The sequence below is a fragment of the Microcebus murinus genome, chromosome 10, assembly GCF_040939455.1.
Source record: "Microcebus murinus isolate Inina chromosome 10, M.murinus_Inina_mat1.0, whole genome shotgun sequence".
In the NCBI taxonomy this organism is placed as follows: Eukaryota; Metazoa; Chordata; class Mammalia; order Primates; family Cheirogaleidae; genus Microcebus; species Microcebus murinus.
The window spans coordinates 71,578,882-71,601,968 of NC_134113.1; the positions used below are offsets into that span (position 1 = coordinate 71,578,882).

The 23,087-nt window shown below is 34.5% G+C and overlaps 1 protein-coding gene across 1 annotated transcript in view; it reads left to right on the plus strand.

The window, feature by feature from the left end:
• CPNE8 (copine 8) overlaps nt 1–23,087 on the plus strand; it is a 191,248-nt gene that overhangs the window by 156,082 nt on the left and 12,079 nt on the right. Inside the window, exons 15-19 of the mRNA XM_076007487.1 lie at nt 1,813–1,994; nt 9,812–9,939; nt 16,071–16,173; nt 17,732–17,789; nt 22,441–22,514. Of these exons, the coding sequence (XP_075863602.1) occupies nt 1,813–1,994; nt 9,812–9,939; nt 16,071–16,173; nt 17,732–17,789; nt 22,441–22,514 (545 nt within the window). The remainder of the gene's footprint in view (nt 1–1,812; nt 1,995–9,811; nt 9,940–16,070; nt 16,174–17,731; nt 17,790–22,440; nt 22,515–23,087) is intronic.

The following is a 23,087-nucleotide window of genomic DNA, read 5'->3' on the forward strand; positions in this document are numbered from 1 at the left end:
CTGTAGAGAGTCTATTTGCTCTGTTGATTATTTCCTTAGCTGTGCAGAAGCTTTTCAATTTAATCAAGTCCAATTTATTTATTATTGTTGTTACTGTGATTGCCATTGGGGTCTTTTTCATAAATAAATTCTTTGCCTAGGCTGGTATCTAGAAGAGTTTTTACAACATTTTCTTCTAGAATTCTTATGGTTTCATGCCTTACATTTAAGTCTTTTATCCATCTTGAATTAATCTTTGTGAGTGTTGAGAAAAATGAATCCTATTTTATTCTTCTGCATGAGGCTATTCAATTTTTTCAGCACCAGTTATTGAATAGGGCTTCTTTTCCCTATCAATAAATGCTGTCTTTCTTAATGATTATATTTCAAAGGGATGGCTCCCAGGTCCTTGAGAAAGGTATTCCTTAGTTGTAAAAGATTTCCATCTCAAAGAGGCAGAGAAAGAATTTCCAGTTTCCAGTTCTAAAGTAAATGCTCTAAGAAAAGAGTAGTCCCTGGTTTATGGTCAGGAAAACAAAACAAAACAAACTTTTCTAAAATTTAGCCAAATTGAGGGGAACATTAAGGCCATTTTGGTCAGAAGGCACTTTTTTAGAGATTTTGTCATGTGAAATCCATCCTAAAATGCTGCTAACCCTTTGGAAATATAAAAAAGCATTTGTGCAATGAATTATTTTTAGGACAGAAATATTCTATGTATAATTATATGTATAATAAACCAAAGGGAGATTTCCTTTATTTTCTTTCTCTCTGGATCCCAAGTGTTTATTGTTATTTTTTCCGTTGTCAGAAAAACTATGCCCTGAGGCTTTCCTTTTTCAGGCAATACTTTAGTTTAGAATTGAGCTTTATGTGCTATTACAGGTCTCATTTAACTTTCCATTTTCACTTAAGAAACTAAATGAACTTTCAGGCTGCCTTTGTGCTGGTAATTAGGGCAACTGGATGTGAATCTCAATGTGTTTGAGTGGTAGCACATATATTACATTTTCTCTCAATTTCATCTTTTTTCAAATGCAACATCCTATCAGTATGAGTATTTTGTAAATTCAGAACCTTGTGCGTGACCCAGACAATAATAACTGCACTGGTTAAACTTATAATTCTATGATGCTTTATTATTTTTAATCACTTTCAAACACATAATCTCATTTTGTCCTTCCAGTAGACACTGTGGAAGGATTTATTTTGCAGATGCTATTCTGCAAATGGCAAGATTTGACTCTGGGACTTGGGCTCCTCGCTTAATGTCTAGTAAGAAAGTTGTGAATAATTTGTCAGATCTAGTTATTTAATCAACTTGAGCTTGAAAATCACTATGCTGCCCTTTTTAAAAGTGATAAATGGGAATATTTTTCAAATATTCAATTTATATTTATGACACAACTTTAGGAAGGACTCATAATTATTGAAGTCCATTAAATCAGTTGGGTCATCTCACCAGAGACATAAGGATTCAAGCTAAAGGCACATGATTTTTAAAAAATAAAGTTTATAGATAAATAAGATTATTTAAAAAGTACTTCTGTACTTCTAGAACTGAATCTCAAAAATAAGCTATGGCATTGACAATAAGGAATAATTTCTGAAAGATTCTGCATATGCATTGGCATATCTTTCTGTATGTCTGATACAATATAATAAATATTTATATGTTAATATCTATCCAAAAAGTATTTGACACACTATGGGTATAGGCAGAAAAACATAATTTTGAATATTTTATTCTGAAATAGACATCAAGAAAAATGTTGTTAAAAAAAATATCCTTAGCCCAATCTCTGTATGTGTGAATATATTTTCTGTCATCAGGCAACCCTGCTCAGCCCACTTCTCTCCACTACATGAATCCTTACCAACTGAACGCCTATGGGATGGCACTGAAAGCAGTGGGGGAAATCGTTCAAGATTATGACAGTGATAAGATGTTCCCAGCTCTAGGTTTTGGTGCAAAACTGCCTCCAGATGGAAGGATATCTCATGAATTTGCTTTGGTAAGAATACATCAGACTAATTTGATATGTTTAAAAAATTAATATATTAATTAATTTTAATGTCGGTTTGGTGCTTATTCTTTAGTCATTCATGTAGCAAGCTTTTGTGGCTATAGCTCAATTTTGGTAAGTAAGTGACTTAGTGTGATTTTAATGGACAGCTAAATAGCTTAGCCATAAATCTACTTAAAGTGCACCTGATTTATAAATTGGGGGTGGGTTATCCTGGTTATCTACTGCTGCACAACAAACCTCCCTAAAAATTAGAGATATAAAACAACATTGTTCCATTATGCTTATGATTTGCGGGTCAGGAATTCAAGCAGAATATAATGGGGGCTAGTGCAGTTTTTCTTTGCAGCATCTGGAGCTTCAGCTGGGATGGCTTGAATGGCTGGGGATATCTGGAGTTGGTGATTAGTGCCATAATTTGGGGTTTCAGTTCTGGCTATTGCTTGGATTCCTCAGATCTTCTCCATGCCATTTCTTCTGGGACTAAAATGGCCCCTCACTTTCCTGTGTTGGGCCGGAGCTGGGATGGCTGAAGTAGCTGGGGTTGCCTGGACATCCTTCCCTCTTTATAGAGATGGCCTGTCTCTGTGGCTATTGTGGGTTCATCATAGTATGGTGATCTCATGGTAGTCTGATTTCTTACGCGGCAGTCAGCTTTCCCAAGGTGAGTATTCCAAAAGTCTGGGACAGAAACTCCAAGGCTCCATATCATAGTTTTAGAAGTCCCAGAATGGGCCCGGCATGGTGGCTCATGCCTGTAATCCTAGCACTGTGGGAGGCCAAGGCTGGAGGATCATTTGAACTCAACAGTTCGAAACCAGCCTGAGCAAGAGTAAGACTCTGTCTCTACTAAAAATAGAAAGAAATTAGCTAGGCAACTAAAAATATATAGAAAAAATTATCTGGGAATAGTGGCACATGCCTGTAGGCCCAGCTACTCAGGAGGCTGAGGTAGGAGGATTGCTTGAGCCCAGGAGTTTGAGGTTGCTGTGAGCTAGACTGACACCAAGGCACTGTAGCCCAGGCCAACAGAGTGAGACCTGTCTCAAAAATAAAAAAAAGAAGTCCTAGAATGTTATTTCTGCCACATCCGAATGGATGTGGCAAGTTACTAAGGCAGCCCCCACTCAAGGTAGAGGAATTAACCTTCACCTGTTAATAGCAGGAGTATCAAAGAATGTGTGGCTATCCTTAATCTAGTATCTGTTTTAAAGCCTCTGAGAGGGAATAATTGTGTTAAATTAAATGAAGTTTATTTTTTGTTTCATATGTTTCTTCTCACACTGTGTATGATTTTTTTTTTCCTTTCTCCCTCTAATTCTCTCATTTTTTGCTTTTTCCTGCCTCTGCATTCATTCCTTGTAACCAAACTTATACACGTATATACGGGTTGAGCATCCCGAATCAGAAAATTAAAAATGCTCTGAAACCCAACACTTTCTGAGTGTGGACAGGATGCTCAAAGGAAATGCTCATTGGAGCATTTTGAATTTTGAATTTTCAGATTTAGGATGCTTAACTGATCGTAATGGAAATATCCCAAAATCCAAACAAAATTGAAATCCCAAAAAACACTTCTGGTCTTAAGCTTTTCAGGTAAGGAATACTCAACCTGTACTGCCAAGGAAGGATTTTTCGTTATTTGCACCATAATCTGTTCTTTGAACCCAATTAAAACTCTTATAGCGTAGAAGGTACTGTGGGTTTGAATGGGTCCTCTCCAAAGTTCAGGTGCTACCAATGGAACAGTATTACGAGGCGGGGCCTTTAAGAGGTGTTTAGTCTGCGAGGGCTCCTCCCTCGGGAATGGGATCAAGGCCCTTATAAGACGGGCCTCACGTAGCTTGTCCTCTGCCTCCTGCCATGTGAGGACACAGCGCGCTCCCTTCCAGAGCACACAGCCCTCATCAGACAACAGGACCTGCGGGCACCTCCATCTTGGACCTCCCAGCCTCTAAAACTGTGAGAAATAGCTTTATATTGTTTATAAGTTTACCCAGTCTCAGGCATTCTGTTACACCAGTGCAAAACAGACGAAGGCAGAGGTCATACCTCTTTAAGTCTGTGAAAAGTAGTCTCCCGAGTTCATTATGAAAATAACAATGGTTATGTGGATGATAATGATAATGCTTCGACTTTAGAATTACCTAATGATTATATTCCTTTAATTTTTTTCAAAGCAGTTTTTTTTTTTTACTTGCGTAAGTCAGAGACAGGGATTAAGTAGGTTTTCAGTGCTATAGTATTTGATTTGATATTCAGTAATTACTGAGTATTGAGTTACATACTGTATACTCATTATCTTGTATAATCTTCATACAATTCTGATGTGGTGGATATAAATACATCACGCCAACATACTTCGCCACTCTAGGAACTGCCGCTCACATTGACTACGGTGGGAAGAATGCCCCCAGGAGTTGCATAACTCAACTCAGAGGCTCCGAAGTTGACCAGGATAAGATTTGAACCCCATTCAGTCTTGTTTTAGAAAGCATGCTCTTAACCGCAACTAACCACATCTTATAAAAGCGCTCGTAATCTCACCTCTCAGACACAGGCTTTATTTAAGACCGTGATATATGTACTTCCAGAAGCTTTTATATGATTAGATTTCATCTTTCTCAAATATATTTTAAGAGCAGTAAAGTTTTATATTTTTATTTCTATACTTAGTCTTACTTTTCTATTCCAATGCCCACGCAATTCAGGGAAGGTTGCTGGAAGGTTTAATTCTTTCTTCCACGAAATAGCCCACACGCCACACTCCCAGTGTCATATAAAAATAAGTATCTGTTGGGATTTTGTTGTGTCTCAGAGAATTAAAATCTCCCAGAAACTTATAAGACCATGAAAATCACTCATGTGATCCTAAGGCTTAAGTGCCTCAGGAAAAAGGTCATGAGCTATTTTGAGGCCAAAGAAAAGATAATTGTGTTAAACTAAATGAAGTTTATTAGTTTTCCTTCCGTACATTTCTTCTCACGCTTGTGTGTATTTTTTTCTTTTCTCTTCCCTTCTACTTTTCTCCTTTTCTGTTTTTCCTACCCCACATTCATTCAATGTAACCAAAGGTATATCTACTGGTAAGGAAGGATTTTTTTGTTATTTTCTCCTTAATCTGTTCTTTGAACCCAATTCCCAAAACATTTATTGGATAGAGATTATACCCTTTAACTCTATGTAAAATCATCTGTCTCACAAACTAATGATGAAAACAGCAAGGATTATTTTGTTCGTGATAATGCCTGTTTTAATATTACCAAATGATTACATTAGTTTAGTTTTTCTCCAAAGCATTTTTATTTTCTTGGATAAATAAAACAGGTAAGAGTTAAATAGGTCTTTAATGAAATAGTATTTGATTTGATTTCTACTTAAGTATTCTGTGTCAAGCTCATCTTACATTGCTGAAATATATTAATATAATCTATAGGTGCTGAAAATGGCAAATACAAAAACCTCAGTCCCATGTCAATCTAGTCTAGTTTTGGTTAGCACAGATTTTGAAATTGACCTTTGCTCAGTCAAAGGGTATCAGATAGACCCCAGCCTTTCATGTGCGCTAGGTATAAGATACCATGGGGAGAGAAAAGGGAATGAGAAAGAAAAAGAAGAATTTCCTAGTATTGCCATTTTAGGACTTTTGGTTGTGAAGAGAATGAGTCATTGCTGCTCTCCTGTCATTATGATTCTTGATGACTCTTTTCGTGGTTATAATTGAAAATGCAATAGTGTGAAGCTTTAGAAGAGGCATTTCTAACAAGCTTGTGGCCAGTGGCCCTTCAAAGAATGTCTTCTGCATTGATGAATAGAGAAATGCTGCACCTATCCAAGTGATTTCTCTTACGAAATACCTAAAAGCACTTGCGTCCTTTTCACTTGTTTGGGCATTTATACACATCTGTGCAATTTAATATGTATGTGTGTATCTATCCTTCCGAACAGACACTAACAATTTAATAACCAAGAGTCTTTAACACAGTGCTATGTATAAAATAGAAGCTCAGTAGATGTTTGTTTATTGCATTAAAAGGAAGAATTCTTTCAGCTTTTCCCCACCCTAAGCGGAGTCTAGAAACAGTCCCTAAGAGCTTCTCTTCAGTATTTTGTCAGCTTGTTAGCCCTGCTGAAAAGTGTCACAGGCTGTAGGCAGCAACGGAGGCTATAGGCTTCTTGAAATGGAACTGAATCCAAATCACCAATACAACCCCCGAGGGAGCTAAAGGAGAGGAAAAATGAGTGAGAGCTGGACACCCTTGCCCCCTTAAGTTTGCGTAGCGGGATTACTGCTCATTTTGAATTCAATTCTGTATACTTTTCTACGTGTTCTACAAGTTAGCATTTATTAGTTTATAAATGGAAAAGGTTATTAATGAAAACAGAAATGCAAAATAGGGTACCCACTGCCCTCTGAATAAACAACAAAATTAAGTGCACTTATTTTTAAAAACATCCTGTGTTTTACTTTTGTGCCAGAGCCACGCAGACACTTATTCCAATTTGTTTTAATAAGCAAAAACTGATTCCCTGTATAATTATTTCAAGAAAAGAGTTTTTAAACAGACTTAAAAAAAAATCTTTTTATAACTCCTTGCAACTTTGTCATTAAAGGGAAAATCTCATTTTAGTAGCTGTAAAATATTTAAAATAATCCTGTCATAATGCAGAGCATATATTAAAAAGAATACATCATTTGATGTAGTATTCTTATCATCCAAGGCATATGCAGAAACTTTGGAGCAAATTATTATGGTATTAGGACGAATTTAGAAATCAGTGCTTTAAACATTCCATGAGGATGAATAGAACCTCCAATGATTATCTTTCTACTACCAAAGGAGAGAACAATGGTGACCTTGAAATGTCAATTCCAGATGAATAGAGGTAATATATAGTTTCATAGAAATATAAACCTTCAGTCAAAATGTTAAAAAAAAAAAAAAAAAGTAGCTCAGGACTATCCTAGTTTGTAATTGTTCCCTTAAGGCAGATATATAATACATTTTTATATGCCCAAAATCAGTAATGAGTTTTAATTTTAATTAGCTTCATACCTTATCAAGGGAAAAGAGCACCATAAAATCTTATTTAAAGGAAGGTTAAATAGGTCAGCTCAGATTAACATCAAAACCAACCCTTAACTGCTTTGTGCGAAATATTAAACTTGTGTTTTACGTTTTAATTTGTCAATTCATATAAGCAATTTTATAATGTAAAGAGATCTTTTATTATTTTTATGTTTTCAAAAATTGACATGAGAGTTAATTAATAAAAATGAAGAAAAGACAAAATTAAAAGGGGAAAAATGGGTATAAATAACTCTCACAAATGACAAAATTGAAGTCATTGGTAACATCTGGCCTGATTTCCTAAGATCCCTAGCCTTGCTAAATGCTTAGCGTGTTTTCTAATTTGGTGGCATAGAGTGGTTCTCCAGATTGGGCTCTGGAGTTAAACTGAAAATCTTGGCTCTCCTACTTGTGTTCTGTGACCTTGGGAACAGTATCTAAGCTCTCAGTGCCTCAGTTTCTTTACCTGTGAAGTGGGAACAATGACAGTACTTCACCTTCATTTTTACCATTGTTATAAAAATTCTATATGTAAATATTTTAGTATAAAACTTGGTCTATAGAATTCAAAAAATTTTAATTATAAATTACCAGTTACTGTGATTGTTCAGGTAAAAACATACCTGCTGGCCGGGCGCGGTGGCTCACGCCTGTAATCCTAGCTCTTGGGAGGCCGAGGCGGGCGGATTGCTCAAGGTCAGGAGTTCAAAACCAGCCTGAGCAAGAGCGAGACCCCGTCTCTACTATAAATAGAAAGAAATTAATTGGCCAACTGATATATATATATAAAAAAAAATTAGCCGGGCATGGTGGCACATGCCTGTAGTCCCAGCTACTCGGGAGGCTGAGGCAGAAGGATTGCTCGAGCCCAGGAGTTTGAGGTTGCTGTGAGCTAGGCTGACGCCACAGCACTCACTCTAGCCTGGATAACAAAGCGAGACTCTGTCTCAAAAAAAAAAAAAAAAAAAAACATACCTGCTAAAATTATTGCTAATATGTTTAAATTTAGTTACATGCCTACACTCATGCCTGTAATCCTAGCTCTCTGGGAGGCTGAGGCGGGCAGATTGCTTGAGGTCAGGAGTTTGAGGCCAGCCTGAGCAAGAGCGAGACCCCGTCTCTACTATAAATAGAAAGAAATTAATTGGCCAACTAATATATATAGAAAAAACTAGCCGGGCATGGGTGGTGCATGCCTGTAGTCCCAGCTACTCGGGAGGCTGAGGAAGTAGGATTGCTTGAGCCCAGGAGTTTGAGGTTGCTGTGAGCTAGGCTGACACCACAGTACTCACTCTAGCCTGGGCAACAAAGTGAGACTCTGTCCCCCCAAAATAAATAAATAAATATAAATAAATAAAATATGCCTACAAAATTTTTGATACTCTCTCTTCCAGGAGGTGGAGCCTAATTCCCCTTTTCTCAAGCGTGGGTGAGACTTAGTGACTGATTTCTGGCAAGTACATTAAAGTAGGAGTAATGATATATAACTTCTGACACCAGCTCATAAAAGGTTTTGGGGATTTGTCCTTGCTTTCTCTCTGGGATCACTTATTCTGGAAGAAGTTAGCTGCCGTGTTGCTGAGAACACTCAAGCAGCCCTAGGGTGAGTCCATTTAGCCTCCTGCCAACAGCAGTCTAAGCGAGCTTTGCTACTAACAGGTCCTCTAGTCACTGTCAGGCTCTCACATGACTGCAGCCCAGGTTGGCATATGCAACCTCATGAGAGACCCTGCTCAGGAAACACCTGGCTAAGCTGCTTCTGGATTCTTGACACCCCCAAAATGTGTGAGATAATAAATATTCATTGTTTTAAACCACGTTACAAAAGGGTAAAAGTGTTGGGGTCATTTGTTACATAGCATACAATAGGTAATGAACACATCGTCTTATTTGTGTTATTTATTAGGGGAATCTGGACTAGGAGAATTAAACCTAATAATGACAGAGCATTTAATGTATGAAAGAGCTAGACTAGGTGTCCAGGTTAAAGATGCCTTTCCATGTGCTATCTCAAGAATAAGAGCTTCTTAATAGCAACCTCCATTTCCCTTGAACAACATGGATATGTTTCGTTGATTCTTTTCCTTTTATCTTGTCTTGTTTTTTTCCACACCAAATTCTATTCCTTCTGACCCCTTCTCTACTTGGGGTTGTCAACTGTGGCCTGAAAATACACATGTGGCAGATATTTTACATTTTCTCTTCCACCAGGTAACACTGTTTGAATTGAAAGCAGCAGCATTTATTTTTTCTGATTTTAATATATGTTCACTGGAGAAAAATTGGAAAAATACAGAATAGGTTAAAGAATGAAAGGAATGTCACTAGTTCTCTGGCTACCTAGAGGTAGCCACTATTATTAATTTGTTTTTTTTCTTTTCAGGACTTTTATATGTTCATCTCTACATGTGCACAAACCTGTGTAAAATTAAAACACTGTTAATTTCAGAATGTTGTAGTGTTCAGCTTAAGATTATTTAGAATTTTCTCCGGCCCTTTTTTTTGAAGAGTATGCATTTTTAATGATTGCACATTATATCCTATATTATTATATTGTAATCTACATATGTTATAATCTGTTGTTCACTTAATGTACAATTATTGTTTTGTTATTATAAATCTATAAATGCCTGTAATTCCAAAAATCTGTATTATTTTCTTCTTTGTCAGTTGATCTTCACAGAGACTATTAATATTTGACTGTTTTGTTTGTTTGCCGGTAACTTTCTGCAGAATGGGAACCCTCAAAACCCCTACTGTGATGGCATTGAGGGGGTCATGGAAGCTTACTATAGGAGTCTGAAATCTGTACAACTGTATGGGCCAACCAACTTTGCTCCTGTAATTAATCATGTAGCAAGGTAAGTAGAGAGTACACAAAGTATTTATTCTGGGGCACTGGACTGTGGTAAAATCATATTATTGTTAGCATGACTCCAGTCGAAAGTTGTTTTCTTCTAATTTACCTCCAAGAAAGTGAGGAAAAAGATATACAGTAGAAACAGTCTCCATCAGGCTGTCCTGATACAGTGCTGAGAACTTTACATCAAAATCTCAAGTTAAGAAACATAAGCTGGGTTATGTTAGGAGACCTGTCTTGGTTCGAGCAAGGAAAATGTTGTTTTCTTTGAAAAGGCATCCATGAGAACAATAACAAGATCAATGGTGATCAACTGCGTAAATCATTCTTATGTAATATCACATTCCAAAGTAGCATAAAAGTAATAAGAGACTGAATTCTATTAGATGAGTATTTGAAGCTTTCAGTGATATATAGGGCATATTATTTTGACCTCTCTGAAATTAATATAATAGCTAATTTTATAAATTCCCAGAGCTCTACCTGTATATAGTACAGGTAGAGCTGCAATAAGAATGTAATTGCTTACGTCTCCAAGTACATGTTCTGGAGAAAATGTTAAAATCTGTGTATACTTATCATTTTTTCCATAAGTGCATAAATGAATTAGACACCACTTTTCAGATTTTCTAAAAAGTTTGGCTTGAACCAGTTGCAAATTCCATGAAACCCTGCCTTATTTTGAGAGAATCCAAAAGGTATAGTTCTCATAGTCTTCCAAAGATGTAACCATAACTTGAAAAAACACTGCATTTGATCAGTTTATCAATCTACAAGGCAATGTACAGTACAATTCAAATAGTTCTGTTTGAAGATTCTGGTATTTTACCACCTTTCCTATTGGAACAACTGAAATTACCAACAACTTAAATGTGCTCTACTTTTCATTATCTGGGACATGGACAAAATGTTAAAATACCTCCGCACCCAGGGCTGACCCCAGTGTACCTTCCCTGTGGAACTGCACCTCAGGTTGACAGTGACACATTGATGATCATTCTCTGCATGTGACCCCTTTGGCTGGAGTTTTGTATACATTTTCATCTGCTATTTATACTAAGTTGTGAGTTTTACATCTCAACCCTGTTACACACACAACTAAAAAAAGGTTATTCCTAAAATTAGACTTTTTACCTCATATTTTCTCTTTATTTCTATGGTATCCTATTCCTTCCTATTCCTTTTTAAATGCAGATCTTGACTCACAAAATTGATTTCACAGTCCACTAATGGGTCATTAGCTGTAATTTGAAAAACATTTCCTAGCTTATTATATTCACCTGTACAAGTAATGTTATGTATACGTGTTTTCCTAGTTTATCGATGGCTGTCAAATAAAGCAAAATAAAAAATCGTGTTAATGCAAGATAAATTACACTTGACTCTTCCACACCACCATACAGATCACATTTTAGTAAAAAGATAGGAGAAAAATAACAAGACTTATTTTTATAAATCATGCTAATTATTATAAATGTGTTCATCTGTGCTTACCAATTATTTTTCCTCATATATCTCTACTGTAAAAGTGAAAGTTATAGATATAACATTTCTAGATGCATTTCTATATACCATTGAAAACTACAGGCTCCACAGTATTGGAGCCTGTATTAGTGCACCAGACCATGGTGAAATCTATTCCATTTTTTTTATGTTTTACCTAGAATTTAGTAAATTCTCAAATATAGGGGTAGATGCTAGTTAAAGCTTTCAGCCTCTTTGAAAATAAGCCATGATCTAATAATTCTTTATTGTTATTTTTTTAAATGAAAGAAAATTAGAAGAACAGTAAGAGATGGCTTTTTGAGAGTCATTTTTTCTTTCCAAAATAATAGGAAGTTCCATGTAGCCATCTCTTATTATGGATCTGTAAAGAAACACTTTTATCTTTGAATGTCATGTTTAATTTTGTTTTTAAGCTTTTATTAAGACAGACAATTTCTGTATGATCGAGATTTATTGTCCAAAAGCTTTATGCAATAAATAGATGAAGTACTATTTGTTTATATATTAAGAGGATTGTCATAGTTATAGTTTTTGACCTCTACTTACATAAAACCTCTTGTTTTATTTAATTCTTAAAGGCATTTAAAAGAACTTAGCACCATGCCCATCATGTAGGTGGTAAATACTCAACAGATGTCTAATAAGTGAATTCTTTAAATATTAAAATTTTATCACCAAAATTATTTCAGCAAAGTCAAAGCAAATATATATTCATACTTTTTCTATTTGCTTTATTTTTTTCTCTCTAAAAAGTGTGTTTTCTATATGAGTAAAAGCTTAGTTGTTATCATTTTCTATGGGCATTATGAAGAATGCTTATTCTTTTAAACAATAATAATTTTAAGCACATGTTTTTTTTAGAACTGATCTTAATGTAATAAGAGTATTGCCTTTCTAGGTAATATTAATGGGATGACAATATTGTGAAATAGACAAGACCAAAGGTATCAACTTTGCAACATTTGAAGGTTTTATATACTTTTCTGGGTATTTCCAAGCCCTTGCTTCTGATTTCTTGCTCTCCCAGGTCTCCTTTCCCAGAATTGTCTGGGGAATAGCGTTTCAAATGATAGAAATCCTACTCAGCATCTGCTGGTGCCTTGTCATAAATTTAAGTGCAATTTAGCTTGGCATTCAAGAGCACCCAATATCCAACCCCCTCCCACCTATCCAACGTCATTTCCCACCGCATTCTCCCAGATGCGCTGCATTCAGTCACACAGAATCACTGCTTTTTCTGGCCTATGCTATCATTTCTTGTATATGTTTATCACTAATTCTGTGCTACTCTGTGGTTGCATGTGGTTGTGAGATCTCTTTTCCACATTGAAGGGAAAAACCATTCATTATGTCTTAATTATTCTTGTACATACATACATATATATACATAAAACAATATAAAGCACAATATTTTGCATATACTGAGAAATCCGTGCATGTTTATTTAATTAAATTACCTGAATGCCATATATTATGAGTGCATTTTAATTAGCAAGGATTAATAGGAAACTAAAGACACTTTTAAATGATAATGCTTAGCCAGTCTTAATGGCCTGTGGAAAAATGTGATTGCGATTGATAGCTACTTTATCAGTCAAGGTTCTCCAAAAAAGCAGAACCAATCAGAGATATGTAGACATGCTATAGATATGAATATAGACATAGAGATATATTTCAAGGAATTGGCTCATATAATTGTAGGAGCTGGCAAGGGTGAAATTTGTAGGGCAGGCTGATAGTTTGGAAACTCAGGTAGGATTTCATACTCCAACCTTGAGTCAGAATTCGTTTTTTTATGGAAAACTAGCTTTGCCTCCTAAGGCCTTCAACTAATTGGATGAATTTCCTTCATTTAAAGTTATTTGATGGTAAATGTTACCCACATCTCCAAAATACCTTCATAGCAACACCTAGATTAGTGTTTGATTAAATAACTGTGTTGTTAGTCTAGCCAAATTGACATACAAGCATGATTATTCCACCTACCAAAAGAAAGAAATGTATCATTAATACCATTATATTGTAATTTGGAAGCAAATTTAAAATTGGAGAAACAATATCCTGACCTTCCAGATAAGAATTTAATAATTTAATAATATATCTAATAACACTGTGTTTAAATATATAGATAGATTATATTTGAAAAAAATAAAATTAAAATATGGCTTGTCATAATAAAAGTTTTAATTATGCAATTTACAAAGGATTACGTATCTGGTTCCTTTGAAAGTGAGCTTCTCTAATACCTTTAAAATATAATTTGAATCTGCTAGTCTGTGTATTAGTGTCACCTCCTCAAAGAGGGATTCGAGTATGGCCAGCTTATACTTTTTACTTCATACATTTCTGTAGAATTTTAATTATTTTATCATAAGCATATAATACTCTTAAAAGGCTAAATTTGTAGAAATTGATTTTATTTGAAATTTAGATTTGCTCGCAAAGTACAACAATATGCCAATGTGTAGAACAAGTGCCATAAAAACAATAAATAGTTTTAAAACATTAATTTGTGGTATTGATGGTGGTTGAAACTAAAATGGGTTGGACAGGTCTTATAACTAAAATGTAATTTATTTTCAAATTAAGTGTGTCTAGCAGTAGCAAGAGACACACAATAAACTCATCTATCTTTCTACAGCCTTAGTTTTCCTCAAAGTTAAGGAATACAAAGCATTACTATAAGCATACATTTATCATAAAATATAAAAATCATGAATTTTTAAGATAAAACAACAAACCAGAGAAATTCCAAATGTTCTATCTCCAACTCCCTTCATAATATGAATATATTCTCCCCCTTCTCTTAGGGTATACATTCTGGTGAATCAAAGACAATCTGTTAAACCACTGGAAGTGGTATTTTATTTGACACTCAACTTTCTGTGGTTTTTTTAAATTTGGTAGAAATTTGACATTTTAAGAGCATCACTTGGTAAGTAAAGCATAAGAGACATACTGTTGAAATTATAGAACTTTTCCATTATCATTTATAGCCTTCCATTAATCACATGAAATATTCATAGAAAACCCTATGTTTCTGAATCACAGTAAGAAATGAATTTAAACAAAATAATTGATATTTTAAAATATCAATTCAATGAGAATTGAATTCCTGAGGGAAATCGTTAGACTTCTTGGCTTTAAAACATTAAGCATAAAATAAAGCAGGTTCATAGCTGCTTTGGATTGTTTTCCATTGGTTGCATTACCATCAAATTAATACAAATTCTTTAATGTCCAGGATCAATTGTTCAGTACACTGGGGGTATTTTTGACTGTGCAGTACATCGTGGAACCTGTTCAACATGCTTTTTACAGCATGTGAATATGTCGCTTACTGTATTCTCTGTATCAATCTATAAAATTACCAGTATTTATTAGTAGCATGAACAAATCTTAGTTTCTGTAGTCCATGGGAAAATTGTTAAGTATTTTTCTTCTTCATATGGTTGTTAATTCTGCTGTCCAAGAAGTAAGTTGTGTCCTGACATGCTATTTCTCTGTTCCTAACCTGTTCGGATGGGATCCCTTGGGGTCCTTCAGGACATAAAGGAATTTCACTGGCCAATCAATGAAAGTATTTTGGAACCCAATTGTTCTGTAATCTACTTGATAATTTTAGAAACATAGATCAAGGTCTTGTTTACTCTCCTCTATCCTAAGAGAACCATAGTGTTTACTCATTACTGGACATGAACTGCATACCAGTGATGTACAAAAATTATAAAAGGTATCCTTACTGAAAATATAATCTAGATATCTACAATGTAGAACACTAGGGGAAAGGAGAAATATAATAAAATATGACATATTCATAAAATTCTCCTCTGAATTACTGAGTATTATTTGGCAAGAATTCTGATAAACTTATTCAAGTACTAGAATATGTTTTTATTATGTACATAATTTTTTACTCTGGTATAATTCTTCTCTCATTGATTTAACATGTATTAAGAACTTGAGTGTGGATGTGTCAAAAAACACTTCTTCTACTGCATTTTTTTATTAATGTGAGATTCCCATAATAAAATTAACCATTTAAAAGTATATAATTCACTGACAGTACATTCACAATATTGTGCAACCATCACCTCTATGAGGTCCCAAAATAAAAGGCATTTTTGATTATTGCTACCATTTATAGAATCCTTTTATATATTGAGTACCATACATGCAATTTATTTATTAATTCATGTAACAATACGAAGGTGTGTGATTATTTCAGTTTTAAAGGTAAGATAATAAAGTTCATATAACTTAGGTGATTTACTGGAAATCATTCACATAGTGTGTCACTTAGCCAGGACATGTCTATTTCCAAAAGCTATGTCCTTTCCTTTGTGTAAGTAGCACTTCATCTCCTTCTCCCCTTTTATTAGTTAATGAACTTCTAAGACAGATATTTCTGTGTACTGGCATGGACTAATGCTGCAGTCACTCTCGTGTGCTATTCAGAAAAATGTGTATTTGAGAGTTTACATAGGATTGCTTCTAACCTATGTTTAAATATTTTCTTAAGATTAAAAGGTTTGTTGACTATTCCAAATTGTATCTAGCAACCAGCACATGGAGAGGAACTGTTTTGTTTTCTGCCATATGCCTTACCTTTTCATTGCTTTTCAGGTATGCTGCTTCTGTAAAGGATGGCTCCCAGTATTTTGTGCTCCTGATTGTTACAGATGGCGTTATCTCAGATATGGCTCAAACTAAGGAATCCATAGTTAATGTAAGTAGTGGTCACTCAGTATTGGGCTGGTTAAGTGACAGCATGGTGATACTCAGAGTGAGCCCAGAGTCTATTTTAGTTGACTTAACATTAAAATAGAACACCCATGCCTTTGCAGCAGATCGTATCCTTAACCTTATCCAGACAACTCATACACACCATACCATTCATCGGTGAGGATTAATCAGGGGTATGAATAGTTGAGTTAAAAAAAAAATTCTTGCTTCAAAAAGAAAGATAGTAACATCACCTTCATATGCATGAGTGTGTTTACCTCTGTCTAATCTACCTAATCTACCTATATACAATCTTATAATTTGTACAGGTTATTTCTTAACCTTTACTTTCCAGTTACAAGAGAGCTATGCTAGCTAATCTCCATTTCTATAGAACTGATAGGGACTGGATTGATTCAAAAATCATCCTGCTGATCATAATTTCTAATTGTATGTTTGTATGCTTTTTAAAAGATTATTTAATTGATTGTCTTCTTTTCTAGATTAATCTACACAATCTGTGTTTACTAGATGGTAATCTACAAAACTATAACTGTTTTTATTCACCTATCTGTATCTAGGTTTAGCAATGTTTGGCACAAAGTAGACATTTAATAAACATAGGTTGCATGAATGAATTATTTATCAAGCCTCATAATAATAGCATAGAGAAATACAATGAGCTGATTGGAGTATGAAAAAATAGTTACATGTGGGGAAAAATCAAATGCTTTATAGATATTCTTAGGAAAACCAACATAAAAATAAAGGGAGATAAAATTTACAAGTTTGTTTATTTGTATGTTTGTTGTTTTTTTGGACTTAATAATTTAGGTTTAACTAACAGGACATGATGCACTGAGGAATAACTTATGCATAATTCAGAGACCTTCATAGCTGAAGATGTGGTTGCTATACTGTGCCATCTATCTGTTGCTACATCTCATATTCTTACCATTAAATTACTTAAAGTGATGATATAATAGAAGTGATACATATGATGGAAAAACACGTTACAACATTAAATAGTCTCCCTCACAATCTCATGGATATTTAGCACATAAATTAATAATAACTTTCTGTAACAATTATTTCTGTTTACTCATTTACTATGAAAATTTCTTTTCTAACCTTGGGTATATAAATGAGGTAGAGTATGGTACTACTACTGTTTCAAAAATCTGGTACCATTTTCCCCTATTAGTAACTGAAAGATTTTTGAAGGAGAAAGAACGTAAAAAAGAGGCCAAAGATACTTAAAGCCAGCTTAGAAAGATTTTGGCTGAGACTAGCAAGTGAAAGTAAATGCTCCTTACCTTTGTTTGCTCTTATCCAGGGCTAGTTGTTCCTGAAGAATGTCTCACTGGATTAACATATGTAGATAGACAGAAAGGATAAGAATATGATCAAGTATATTATTCTGTGTTAACCATTATGTTCAAAACTATTTTAAAGAACATCTGTGAAAAAAATGTCAAATGAAACTCAGGATATTATTTCCTAATTCTTTTCTTAAGAACTTGATTTCTTAATTGAAACCTAATTGTGTATTCTCTTTGAAGGCCTCAAAACTTCCAATGTCAATAATTATAGTAGGTGTTGGACCAGCAGAATTTGATGGTGAGTAGTAAAATTTCAATAGCATTCCTTGGGAGTTTATTTAATCTGATCTATCATGTTCTTAGGTTCCTATCATCCTTTTTTATATAGAAGGATATGACTTGCATTTGGGTTTTTAAAAGATTATTTAAGTGATTGTCTCCTTTTCTAGATTAATCTACACAATCTGTGTTTACTAGATGGTAATCTACAAAACTATAACTGTTTTTATTCACCTATCTGTATCTAGGTTTAGCAATGTTTGGCACAAAGTAGACATTTAATAAACATAGGTTGCATGAATGAATTATTTATCAAGCCTACATAATATACATACAGATAGATAGCTCTTGATATCTATTAACATGAGAAAATTAACAGATCCTGTGTTTTGAGTGAAACATTCTCTAGTTTATAGATTCATTCAGCATGCAGCTTTCTATTTCATTAGAGATAGTTTGTACCTCAAAATAACATTTCTTAAGACTGACAGAGTGATAAATTGAATTTTTGTTCCCAAGGCAAAACACCCTCTGGGTTCACTAAAAACCTTTAAGGATGAGTGCTAAATTAATAAATCATTAGGTTGTGAAAAGAAATGTTAGCATAAGCAGAATATGCTAATTTAATGGGTTTTCAGACCCTGGCTAGTTGATAGACATTAGCCTTATAAATAAAGAAGCTCTGTCATATGAGAGAGCAAAGTAAAATGAAAATGGAACTGACCAGCTGAAATTTAATGAGACTTTATATAATTATGCTAATTTGCCTTACTGGGTAGTTTTCCTTTTGGGCTCAGGCTTTGTTCAAATGCCAATTAAGTAACTGGGTAAACATTTTAAAGGATAGACTATTCCTAGTCATCTGGTAAATTCCTTTAAGAAAACTCTGTGCTGGACAGTAAGTGCATGGCCACGTAACATTCACTTGGTTCAGGTGTTTTTGTATTAACAATGACAGATTATTTAGTTTGTGAGTGTGGAAATGAGAATCATTTTAGAATGAACATTATGTCAGGTACTAGTTAATTTAGACTCATCAGTGGCTAACTAGACTATGGTTATTGGGGTGATTCTTATTTAACCAGCAGTCTCTCCTCTGTAAAGGTAATACATATCTGCCAGTCTCAGGTAAAGTACCCAGTCTCAGGCAAAGTTAAGAGTGCTGACGCTAAACTCCCTAAGACTCTATGCTTGGCTAGTCATCCTTTTCATCATTTTAATCGTACAGTTTCTAAAGCAAAAGTCATTTAGCTCTGACTGCCACTGCTTCTGCTAATATTTTTTCTGTCTCTGACTATTCACATCTATTTGCATTGTGCTTCAGGCAGGAATTTGAGACACCTCTCCAGGAGTCAGGAATGCTAAGACATCTTTCTTGTCAATGCTTTGTGTGCTTGATGATCTGCATTAATCCATGATAGACTATGATTCACGGACTTCACCGATTGCTAGGCTAAAATAACTCATGCTTTCTTCCTTGGCTTCTATTTGCTTTTGGCTCTGAAGGATGAACCTCTCATGGGTATATCTCAGGTCTCCCAGATGTCTATAGAAGTCCACCATTTAATATAGGACCTCAGATGGGTAAAGCTCAGTCGGCTCTTATTGTTCAAGAGCCCCCACACATGATGCTTGAATACAAAAAGCCACTGTATGTTTCTGGTTATGTATTTCTATGCAGAGCAGCAGGCATAGCTACTTGGTTACTATCTTCACCCAGTAGCCACAGCTATATATTTTCTTCCTTTCTCTTGTTCCCGGTGAATTCATTAGAGTTTTGAGTATAATAATTTTATCATTTCCTTCTCTGATGTCCTGAACTAACTGGAAAATAATAAATACAGGAATCCCTCAGACAAGCATATCAGCTTTATTGCTAGCAGTGCAGAATTTGAGAATTTGGGTTAACCTGCAGACAGAGTCACACTTCTCATTACTTTTTCCCCCCAAGATTAAATGACCTCACTCTTATCTCCAGGCCTCCTCCCTACAGAGGCAGAGCTTTGCCTATTAAGCATGCCACAGAGAGAAACTGCATCCAGCCTTCGGATAAGCTACTCCAAAAGAAAGATCCAAGCTCTGTTTCTTTCTCCTAATCTTAGTAACCCTATGAATTGTTCTTTCCATGCAGAAAAAAGGGAGTGAAAATTGTAGATAAAAAGGAAAGGTGCCCTCCCAGGAGAATTTCCTCTCAAAAATTGGGGTGAAATTTTCCTCCAGAAACATCTGGACAGGGAATTAGGGTCCTACAACACCTGGTTTCTGTTTTCAACATGGTGGAAGTTTTAATAAGATGGAAACAAATTCCAGGCCTAATACTGGAAAAGTAAACTTTTCTACTAGGAAACAATAGATGGTTCTTTATTTTTCTTTTTTCCCTCTCAAAACACATCTCTTCCATCCATGCCTAAGAAGGAAAGGACAGAATACGCACATTGAATATAGAAAAGTCTTTGACTTATAGTCAAATTGCTGCTCTCCTATCAGAAGAGCCTTACATGGCACTTCTAAGTCTACCATAGAGTAAGTTCATATATCACACGTGTAAACTGGCCTAGGTAAAGACAGAAATCCAACATCTACACATTTTTAACACAAAAGACATTGTTTTTATGGGCAAAAAATGCAATATTTTGCCATCTGTTCTTTGAAGATACAGGAAATAAGAATAAACTATTAATGAGTATTTCAATTAATTCTGCATTTTAATAAGAACATTTAAAAACTCTCTGCATAATTTTCCCCAGTGACTTTTTACACCTAAATAAAGCACTTTCATTAAGGAGAAATACTTCTCCAAGCAGGATTTCCTTATCCTGAAAAGACAGTCATGAAGTCAAATTAAAGCAGCATTTGACTCTCTGGTTTGGGCTGAGTTAAGAGAAGGGGATAAATAGAAGGAATTCTAACTTCCTTGTGTCTCCCATGGCTAGAAAGAAACGCAGCTCTGTTGCTCATGCACCTTTCCAGGCAGAGGTACCGATGGGAAATGGGCCCATAATCTTTGCCTCATTGAGGACCAGATGGTCTGAAAACCCAAAGAGTGGACATAACCCCACTACCAGTTACACACCATCTCTCTTCTCTTTGCTCTCAAAAGTGTAGCCTCCTATATTTGCTGCCTACAGTCTTTTGACCCAAATGGCTTGCTGAAAAGTGGGAGATATCTTATAGGATCTCATTCTAATACATTATTACCTGAACAACTGTCCTTTTCTTCATTAGTTGGAATGAAACATTCACAAAAATCAATAGAGATTGTAGTGGACTGTGGAAGGTGATACCTAAATTATCATCTACTTCTTGTTTCCCCTTTTAGACTGAGTATAGGGTAATTGTTACAAGTTATTAACATATTAGAAAATATTGGAGACGCTTCTGGGATTGTTGGCATATCACTATGGAGGTACATTCATGTCTCAAAGTGATATGAAAATTGTGAAAGCAAATTTAGATTAAATAGAAATTAATTATTGAAAATATTTGAGCATAATGAATTCTCCTATTTATATCCCCAAGAAGTATGGGAGAAAAAAGGTCTTTTGTATTTTGAATAATTAATTACCTTATTGTTGGCAATGCACCCTTGTACATAATTATGATATATATTGCATATCTAAGCAAATTATCAATTAGCGGCTCTCTGTTAATTACTTATACTAGCAATATTTCAGCTAAAACATTGACTCATGAACATGTGTAGAAAGGTAAAATTGGAAACAATGTTTTTATCCCAAATACTTTATTTAAGCACTGAAGAAAATAGTGGGTAGGTGAGGATTCTGTTCTGAATGAGCAATATTGGGATTGGGGTGGGGGGTGAAGAGGCAAACATTATAATTGCAAGTAGCTCTCTGGAGTCTGGTGAATGTCATGTGTATACAAAATGAATTATCAGTAATAGAATTATGCTTTAAGCACAAATTAGCATTCCTCATGTAATTAATTATTTAGTGAATTCTCACTGAAAACTTAATAAACTCTGGAAAATGTTCTTAATTGCAGCATAGCATTACGGTATCACCAGCTGTCTCATTATATCACAGCATTTCCAAATACCAGCTGATCTAGGGAATGGTGAAATTATTTCTTAACCAATAAAAAAAATCATACTTCAGAAAAATCATATTTTCTCCAGTCATTATAGGGGCAAAGAAAATGTCTCTTTGTTTCTTGAATCTATTTATAAAGTAAAATTTGGGTAATGTGGATATATAAAAATATAAATGTAGCTTTGTTGTAGCTTCAATGAGAATCAAGATCAAGTTGTTATTGAAAATTTTATGATGAATGGTGTCAAGTTTCTTAAATTAGAAAGAAAAATTAAAATTTGATGGATTAATATCACTTGCTCAATTAGTCATATAAGCATATAACTAATAGTTTAGAACTAGTAGGGTGGAGAGATGGACCTACAGACTGTTCCTTAATGTATTGGCTCTCCCCACATTTCAAAGGGTCACACAGGTCTTAGCTCACTTTCCACATCTATAAAACATGTACACAGTCAAGTTTTATGTGAGAAATGAATGAAGAGATGAAGGAATCAAACGGTTTTTTGTCTTTACATAGAGAACATTGCTACTTCGTACATACTGATTTTTTAATGCCTGCATTGTTTTAGTATTTGGCTAAAATGTACTGTTAAATGATCATATTTTCTTTTCAAGCAATGATCGAATTGGATGGAGACGATGTAAGAGTCTCCTCCAGAGGAAAATATGCTGAAAGGGACATTGTGCAGGTAAGAAATTAAACCTTTTTCTATTTTACTGTTACCAGAAAATATCATTGGGATCTTTAACAAAATTAGAAGCTAGAAATATAATAGACTTTTTAATGATGCTTATCTATTGTTTAGTCTTCAACAAAGACTAAATATATTTCAAGCTGATAGGTATTCAGGGTAAATGAACTTAGTAAAAACACCAAAAATATTGTATGTATTTTTGTATTTCCCCCATAGATTATGGTTAGAAAGGTGGAAAACTGGCTCCTAAAATTATATATATAGTATATACAAAAATTATATGTATATTTACATATATTATATACATATATAAATTTTATATGTGGAAAATGTTAGAATCAAGAAAAATACTTAGCTAAAGCATATTACTCTGGGAGTGAATAAATAGAAAACACTGATAATTAATAAATATAGTTGAAATTTATAATTGAAAACAAAGTGTTAATTGAACTAAATAGTTGCATAGAGTCTCTATATGTTTTAGGATGTTAGAAGGGAAAAAGGCTGTGAAGTATACTTTTTTAAATAGGAAAAGGAAGAAGGTCTCTTATGATTTAAGCACATGAT